The sequence below is a fragment of the Lepisosteus platostomus genome, chromosome 4 (genome assembly GCF_059453375.1).
Source record: "Lepisosteus platostomus isolate fLepPlt1 chromosome 4, fLepPlt1.hap1, whole genome shotgun sequence".
NCBI lineage: Eukaryota > Metazoa > Chordata > Actinopteri > Semionotiformes > Lepisosteidae > Lepisosteus > Lepisosteus platostomus.
The window spans coordinates 32,976,982-32,986,682 of NC_142614.1; the positions used below are offsets into that span (position 1 = coordinate 32,976,982).

Consider the following 9,701-nt stretch of genomic DNA (forward strand, 5'->3'; position numbering starts at 1 on the left):
AAGTTTATATTTAACTTTCATATATCTCAGAAATAAAATATGGTACAGTCCTTTTATTTACTTAGCTGGGGGAAGAGTCAAATATAAATATATAGTTAGGAGTTATGTTTAATATAACGTTCAGTCTACCTTACAACAAAGACAAAAAAACTATTTGAAAAAAAGTGCACCTCATCACTTCCACTTCATTGATATTGTATTTTAGTACACAGAGTTGAATAAAGAAAAAAATCAGGCGAAATAATACAGCAAAACTGTCAAACAGAAGAAAATATTGTAGGAAAACTAATTTTATTGTCCTCTAGGAAACAGAACATGTAAAGCCATAAGGACAGTGGATCATTGAGAAAATTAAAAGATTTCAAATTCAAAAGTGACCCCTCACCCAACACATTCTCTCAAGTTCCCAGCACACAACAGGAACTCTCTTCACTGACACACAGTCAATATACATTAAATAAATACAGCTAGACATCGAGACTGGTTAGCGCGGGCTCCTGCGATCTGCTGTATGATCAGCAGAGCCTGCCAATGTCATTCTTAGTGCAGCCCTGATTGCAGCACATTCCTGCCAAGCCCACTGAAAAGTTCCTCTTCCTCCTGGGGGACTTCAGCCAGGGGATGTGAGGACTGTTGCCCACTTTGTCAGTAGTCTGTAACTTCTGCTGCTGCCTGAGCTCTGACACCTGCTGCGGGAGCTCTCCGAGGTCATCAGGCACTGACTCATAGTCACTGTAGACGCCGTACAGGCTGACAAGGTCCTTCAGGGATAGCTGCGTGATGGGCAGGGGGGGTCTTTTCAGGATGGACTGCAGTCTGCTCAGACTGTCCTCACCTTCAGGGGCGGTGTGGAAAGCAGAACCCAGGGGCAGATCTGGTGAAAAAAGGAAATGGCCACTGACTAAGGAGAGGCATCAAACATTGCCTCAAGAGTAAGTTTACAGAATTTACATGCGGCCATGGTTATTTAACTGAGTGTAATGTCACCTGAACTAGAAAGGTTATCTTAGTAGTTTAGGTTTATTTAGTTTGTAGTGACTGGAATTCTCCATGACGAATTTTGAAGCATTTTGTAAAATATGCAACTAATATTCTGAAAGTAATGGTCAAATTACTGATTGTAAATACATTGAGACATATAGTGGTCCATATTTTTTTTTTTTAAATGTAACGTTTTTGCCACTTGGATGAACTACAATATATTTAAAAAACAAAAGGTGGGGATAGCTCTGCAAACACCCCTAAAGCTTTTTCCAAACATTTTTGTAAACCTTGTGCAGGTGTAACAAACAGTGTTGTAAACAACCTATGAAGAGCTTTGTTAAGGCCTTGGGGCAAGCTTGTTTTGAAAGGCACTATATAAAAATATATTATATTGAATTGAAAAGAACTAAGAAATTAAAACTCAAAAAGTTTTAACCCATCATATCATACCATTTATATTTCCACATTAAAGTTGGATTCCAGATATTATTAAATGCCAGTACACCCAGCATGAATAGGCAAAGATAAAATAAAAATGGAATAAGTTTAATGAGCTCCATTGACAGATTCAAAACTCAGACCCTCATTCTCAATAAGGAACTGTTACAACTGGTGACCACCATTGATGTACTGTATAGTACACATGGAACTATTGATTACATTTTAAAATAATGGCCATAGATTCCAGCAAGATAATACAGCAAAATATTCTAGATAATGCTCTCTCCAAATGTATGTAAATGCTGACTGAATAAACAAATATTGTGAGGTATTCCCAATGTATTATCTTGTAGTTGTTAATTAATTAATTCTTAATATTATTATTAATTTATGCAAGTATTCGCTCATTTTTCTATGTCAGTTTTATCTCTTACATGTTAGACATGTGACACCACCAGCCTATTAGAAAAATGAGAGAAGTGTCTTTGAAAACAAGGAAAAGATTTCAGTTGCTCATTATCAGCAAAATAATCCATTAATTATCAGAAAGCATCTTATTCCTGGTATGGGGTAAGGACTGTTCATTTCGATAGGTCAAATTCCAAATCTTTATCAACAGGCTGGAAAATATGCTTTAGTTCTGGTCTTTGAACATGTACTGTAAAAATGAAAAGTATAGAAACTAGAAATGCATATACTTTATTCCTTCTTTTTGGCTTTTATTCTATACTATTATGACTGGTCATCAATCAAGTGGTTTTTATTTGAAGGATTTTAAGGGTTGTGAAGCGGGATGTTATTAATCATAACTTGGGACATGATCAACTTAATGATTATAATTAAAGAAGTTTTTTAAATGAGCATATTTAGGCAGATAAGTGAACTTGCAAGAAAAGCAAAGATGTTGTTGCTAAAAAGCTAACACTTTCAACTATCAGAACAAGAAAAACTCATTCAGAAGAAAAGGTAGATTATGTATACACTTTACAAATACCCACAATTTGTGTGGCTGTCCTGTATGGATGGTATGGATGGATGGACACAAAATTAATTAAACGAATTAATTATGTCTATTTTAAGGAAATTCTGTTCAAGTACTGAAGCAACTTTAATTTTCAGAAGCCCTACCAAAACATAAATTTAAGATAAAATAAATACATGCAGGATTAAAATCAACATTAGTTAAATTATTTTAAAGCACGTTTTATTAGTATGAGGTTAAATTGGACCAGGTTTATCCTCTGTATTAAAAAACGTTTTCGCCGGTTTTGCTATTTGCAATTTCGTACGGAAGCACCCTTTACCCTTATGTGTGAGTGGAACAAATTTACTGTACAATCCAAGGTCGTTAAACGAATCTTCTTCTATTCAAATTCAGATTACTGGTTGTTTTCTCAGATTTAATATCGTTCATGGCTTCAGAGCCAAGGACAGTCCTGCTGCTTTACGATCAATGTTTAGTCTAATTTATCAAAATGTATAATTATATCAAGGACGACGTCATTATCGATAAAAATATCAAATTACCTTATTCTGGACAGCAATTTAAAATTTCTAGACAATTTATCCTCAAATTTACTCAAACAATGACAGGTGATGAGTTTAGGCGTTTTAACGAGACAAAAAGTTTAATAAAATTTGTTCTACATAATATCCTGTCTGTAACTGCAATATAACTCACTAGGTTCTAATTCTGTCACAATGACGTATTCTCTTATCACAATATACACAAAGCATTTCACGTAGAAAACAATGTTTGAACTTGAGGTACAACATGACTTTTTTTCAAAACCGAAAGAATGATCTTTACGTTTTGCATTTTCATTTATTGAATGCAATAAATTATTTTAAAATCATAAAAATTACAAGCAAAGATTTTGAAAATTAAGAAAATTGCTTAGATTTTGGAAGTTGTTTAATGATAAAAACCTTTTGATTTTTGGTTTTCAGAAGAAAGAAGTCTACTGAAAGAGCCATAACATATTGTAGTGTGTAATGTGACATTTCAGTTACTACACATACCATTGACACATAGTCATTCATTAAACAACAGCGCACTGCATTAGTTTGTACTGAGCTGAACGCAAAACAGTCAAGTGGGTATTTGAAAAGATGTACTGTAGATATAAACACCGGTAAGTCACACTCTATGTCTACAGAACACGTTCAAACACAAACTTTATAAAGCCTAGTACTCAAGTACTCACTCTTCTCGATGCCCAAAGGTGAATCCGAGTCCTCCGAAAGCCTTTTCCATCTTGAACCTCCGCAGGTGAATATGACGGCTCTGATAAACTCTCTGCCACACAGCTTCACCCCGTATTCTCTTGTCAAACCTCCCTTGCTCACACCTTGCGCTCTGGCACCCAGACACATGCTGCCAACACACATTAGAAACACAGACAGCAGCTTTAACATTTTAACCAACTGCGCTTACAGTACGTACAACTAAATAAAGGACCTTTCCGTAACTCTGCAAGTGGTGTTTTGAGTAGTGTGGGTCTAAGTAGAAGATTCTAAACGCTTTATTGAAGTTGCAACAACTTCTGGAACCCTAAACACAGCGGCGTTGTCAGCGCTAAGCACTCCTTTAGTCTAGTAGTATTACGTTTTTGGAAATGGTGTGCCTTAACTAAACCTAACTTCACAGAGTTGCTGTTACAACAGCCAATGCACCTCCTTTCCTTACTGGACATGTTGTTAATTTGTCTCCCTTATATAGCTCCTGTCCCGTTACTCTCTGACTCATACAGTACGAACAACCTTTCCTCCGCGATCAACCCCCTCCCCCATGTGTTTTATAAATTACCTCACTTCTTTGCTTTCGCAAAAGTTCAAGCGTTTTTCAACAGCCCGCCCTCCTGAGAAATAAACTGTGATTAAATTAATATTAAAATATCGATTAAACAAATCGTTATTGTAGAGGCACATGCTCCTTTCCATTAGCCGTTAGTCTTGAACCTTTTCAGCGTTATATTGTGACAAAATTTAAAAATACAACTGTTCTCGACAGACCGTTAAACAGTAAGAATTAAAAAAAATAAAGCCAAGTACAGCTAAAGCAAAACCATATCTCAGAAACGTACAGTGTACCTTGATTACAATCCCTTATATTAAGTACACATTTCTTCTTATGATAATTAAATGATACTGTCATTTCTTATAGAAAAGCTTATTATTTAAATCAAAATCCAGCAAAAAAAGTGATTCTGCAGTAAATTTATCTGAAAAACGATTTATTTTTTACTTTATCTATGGGGTATAAAAAAATCAAATTTGCTCTGTACCATAAAAGCAACTAAATATTGAAGAACACCTGATATGAATAACAGATATCACTTAGACAACATATAATATGAAGAAGTAACAAAGATGGCCTAGTTAAAATGTATAGTTCCACAATCCTGTCCCACCAGTATACTGTAGCTCACAAGGAATAAGGACACCTAATCAGAAAATGTGTTATGAATATAAAGTTTCAGTTCCTTCAACATGTCAGTGTAAGCTCTTCTCTTAATGCCCAGGATGTATCTCCAAATAGATTTATTGACAAAATTTGAAATAAACAGCTTTGGTTTATCCTGCTTGGCTGAGGGTCAATCACCCAGGAGGTTAGGACACTCATGCAGAGTGAAATTCACCAAGGGGATGCAGCAAAGCTGGAGATGAGCTAGAGAAGGGATGCAAAAGGAAATGTATGTGAGGAGAAGAGGGGCTTAGTTGATTTGTTTTAACATTTTGGGAAGAGACACCGTGGAGGATTACAAAAAAGAGCAGAAGAAATGAATGGTTGCCATCATTCCTCCCAAACTTCACTACAAACTCAGTTGAAAGAATCCTTTCCATTTGAGAAGAGAAAGCCAAACAGAAATATCCCACACTTCTTCAAGTCACGCCCAGCCAATCCTGCAGTGTATGAACACAACTAATTATTTACTGATTAATCCAGATTCTTTATCAGATCAGTGAGCACCTCTAACACATTGAACATTAAAACACACTTCACTTCAACCTGTTGGCATACAGAGTGGATAAAGCTACTCTTTTGTATTAATATAAGGAAAGGCTTATTGGCTTTCCTTATGTTTATACAACATAAGGAAATATAATACAGTACATACAGAGCAATGTACTGTATATAGGATTGTCAGCATTTTTAGATCCTTATAAAAATCCATATTTTATTAGATTTTCATTATCGCATTTCCAATTATACCATCACATAACTGAAAGAACCAAAGCTCTTGAAAATAGATAGCAAATAGGGTAAAAATGAAAATTATTTTGCACATTACACATCTGTCACAATAGACCTACAAAAAATACCCAGACATGACAATATAATATGTGTCTTTGTGCTAATCATGTACTGTAGTTGACATAGAATACTCCACTAGAGCTAGTAATAGAATAAATATTTTATTAATTAAATAAACCCGTTAAGTGCAATTTAAAAATACACAGTAATTCAAATGGATATCTGTTGAATATGTGAGTTCAGTTTATAATGTATGGCATGAATCTACTGTAATTTAACATACAACAGCAACCAATAAAATTAGACAAAGGGATGTAATATTATTTCTAAGCATTACATTTTTACTGTACCTTCAAATTCTCCAGCTTCCACCAGAATTTTGTCTTCATCTAATAATGGAGTGAAAGCTTTTTTGTATTAGGTGGCATTAATAAAAGTGATAATTCCCTTTGTTCCAATATAAGTCAGTTGTGAAATTAAGAATGAAAGATGTATAATATAGTTGCTTTAATTAACTTCCACAATAAATTGATTATAATGTAATCAGACAATATAAAACAGTTTGAAAGGTAGAGTATTACAGGGACTTTTGAAAATTATCTAGGTATTTATTGAATAAACTGAAATGAACAGTCACTGCATGACAAATCCTGCCTGCAGCAGATTGGCTGTCACCACCAAATGAGAAACGTGTAAGTGCATTTTCACTCATGCAAAGGGAATTGGTTTTCCAGTCAAGATGCTGTTACACATGGAATTACTGTACATGTTTGAAAAGAAAATCACGATTTCCTTTCAAAGAAATGTGAGACGTTTTAGAAAAACATTCAAGCTTAAGTCAATTTTCCTAGTTACAGTATATGTTTTCTAATATTACTTGTATTTCTTGTATATTTTTAGTATAAATGTCAGTTTTTCACTCGAAAAACCCTTTCCATTTAAAGTTACATCTTGATTAAGAACGTTAAAAATAGTCACACAGTCCTGAGTGGTTCATCTGGAAGAAGCATCTGTTCACAGTGTAGAAAATGCCATATAACCTGAAGATTGATAGTGCTAACCTGGGCTGTGACACTTAGCGGGGTTGAAGTCAGCCTCTGGCTATAAGGGAAAGTTGTCATTCATACAGTACATCTAATGCAAGAATTTGTACTCTGCTGTTGGAGGCTAAAACCAGGATACAGTTTGACAATGCACATCTTAGAGAGAGCTTGTCTGCTGTCTTTATCTTTTCTGAAGAAGAATGGGAGAGATGGATTGAACATTATTCTAATTGGAATTTCCAAATTTTTGCAGATAAGCGAGGAATATAACTGAGAATCCAAATGTTTTAAAAGACGGTCATGTTCATCCAGCTAAATAATGAAAACAATATTTTAACAGGTACAAAATTTAAAATAAAGAAAGGAGATGTGCACACAGTAATCTCTTAAGCCAGAAAAAAGAAAAGTGCTGTTAAGTACCATTACAAAGACGAATTGGGATTTGCAAATTAACTAAACATCAAAAGAAACATATCACTTATAAAAGCAAAAAAATCACAAAGCTATTATTAAGAAAATTACACCTGGAGTAGGTGCAATGATATTCCATTGAATGGACATGACATTCATGAAATTTGTTATGCTAATTAATATTTGTCATCAACAGAATTGATCAACAGGGGATCTAATGTGAATGTGGTTGTTAGTAGTGTGTGCAGCCATTGCTGGAGGCAATACAAGCTGTACATACTGTATAACACATGCTCTGCCGCAGATAGCAGAAGCGGTGTTGTGAGATTCTGTCCCCATTTATCTCATTGAGCCTGGAAAAACATGTGCCTCTGCTTCCCAGGTCTCTAGATGCAACACATTGTCCCAGCTCCTTCCACAAATGTTCAACCAGGCTCGATTTATAATAATAATATAATAATATTTATTTTATAGCGCGCCTTTAAAGGTGGCTTCTCAAAGTGCTTAAGAATGACAACAACAACAATAAAAAAACACAAGATATGCTGATGACAATAATACAAATTTAGAGGAGACAGAAGATGGTGGTACAGTAGGAGCAGAGGGGTAAAGAACAGAACCAGTTAAGCAAGGCTCTTACAAAGACAAAGGTATTGAGTCTGGTATAGGTGAGAGAGTCATCCATGTCATGACTGTCATATTATAATCTTGCAAATAACCTGTTATTACATGAGGAGCATGAGGATGTGCTTCATCCTTCTGGAAGTTTGTCACATCGGGAAGAGACTGCAGGAACGGCAGCAGTTAGGTCCTAGCTCTTAATCAATGAAGAGCCATGTGCACTAGTTGCCATCAATCACTAAAAGTCGAGTTCTGCAGCAACTAGACACCATGACCATCAATCTTGGAGATCTCCATCAAAATAAAAAAACATTCTGCACGTCTGCCTTAAATTCACCAATCTTCACTATGATGGTCTACACAACATCTACTGTAGATTCATTAAAAACAAGCACTTGAATCCACAGAAAATAACAGCTTAGTCCAGCCTCCAATGTATCAATTGTACACAGGTGTTCTCTTGATGAATGAGCAAACTTGACTCCGTTCTATCTCCATTCTTTCTTGGCTACATTCTTTCTTTTCTCCAGATTTGATACTCATCTAGATAATTGAACACAACACCTGTTCCTAATCAATCCAAATCTGTGAAGCGTATCACAATGAACGTTCGATAAATAAAAATGATGCCAATAACATTTAATCAGTATCACAAATCCATCTCTTTTTCTAAAAACACACAGTGATGTTTCTTTTAATGCTGAAGTTTAGATTTATATATTACACATACATAAACAATCTTTGAAGAAAATGAAATAAAAAATGGCAAAGCCCTCAGAAAGATCTGCAGTACTGTCTTGAGACAAACTAACATCCCTAAGACCAACACTCCTTGTAAATTCCACAGCAGTGTATACTACAGTATATAAACACAACACCACCTCTTCCACACTCTGGCCCTCCCGTCTGAGTGGAACAGGCTGAAGAGTGATTCATCTATGAAGAGGTCCTGATGCCACTGCTGAAGAGTCCATCGCAGCCTCTGTCTGGCCCAAGCTGGTCGAGTGTGACGTCTAGGAGGTGTGAGCAGAGGGCCTCTGAAAGGTCGCCTTGCTTTAAGGCCAGGAGCATGGAGCCTCACTGTCCTGTCACTGATGCAGGCATTGTATCTGCCGGCAGTTTCAGCAGCAGTACGGATGGCAGATATGAAATGGTCTCTCAGATGGACCAGTCTGATGTGTCGGTCGTGGTCTGGTGTGATCACTCGAGGGCGACCGGATCTTGGACGGTCATCTGTTCTGCCGGTCTGCTGAAACTTTCTGCAGCTGGGACACAGTGGAGCGGCTTACTCCATGGTTTCTGGCAACGCTGGCACATGACATGCCTGCCTGCCTGCAGCATGCCAATAGTTCTGGTGACATTCGAGGCATTATGGATTGCACAGAAAACTAAGTATGGCCTTTTTCTTGCAGTGACCTAAGCTTTGAATTAAGGTCTGTTTAAAGGTGACCTGATCAGGCATTGTTCCACCTGGACATCGTTGAGTAAAAGTGCACCTAACGAGCTTTCATGTGATTGACAAATTGCAATGCCTCACTGCACAAGCTGTATTGCTGGTCAAAGGGCTTTAAACAAATTGAGAACTTTTTGTACATAAGCTATAACTATAGTATTCTCATTCCGGAGAATGTTGCGTTTCTTTTTTCGATCAGTATAGTATGAAAATTCTACCATCCCAGTAGACAGTAGATAGGACAATTAAGATAACTCCTAAGAGTTTTATGAAATAAAAGTTGCTTCAGTTGTATTTCTCTAAAACAAGCTCGTAAATTACATCAGCCGACTTCAATTTTAAAAGCCTATTCAAACTGATAATGAATATACCTGTTTTATATCTGCCCTGCATGCTTGCAAAGTTAAAAAAGGGGTTTTCTCTTGATTTTCGAAAAGTATAACAACTAAATATTCTAAAATAAAAAAGCATAAACATTCTGCTGTGTACA

General features: G+C 36.1%; 1 protein-coding gene across 2 annotated transcripts; it reads right to left on the reverse strand.

The window, feature by feature from the left end:
* Positions 1-274: 274 nt before the first annotated feature.
* Positions 275-4,210, reverse strand: LOC148673125 (relaxin-3-like). 2 transcript variants are annotated; one of them, XM_088630833.1, is made up of 3 exons: positions 4,115-4,210; positions 3,633-3,802; positions 275-874 (listed from the first exon to the last, which is right to left on the reverse strand). In XM_088630833.1, exons 2-3 carry the CDS (start codon positions 3,799-3,801, stop codon positions 516-518), a joined length of 528 nt encoding a protein of 175 aa, XP_088486959.1. In that variant the 5' UTR covers position 3,802; positions 4,115-4,210; the 3' UTR covers positions 275-515. The 2 variants fall into 2 exon arrangements, with proteins under 2 accessions (XP_088486959.1, XP_088486958.1); XM_088630832.1 differs by lacking the exon at positions 4,115-4,210 and having other exon boundaries at positions 3,633-4,108.
* Between the last annotated feature and the right edge of the window lie 5,491 nt (positions 4,211-9,701).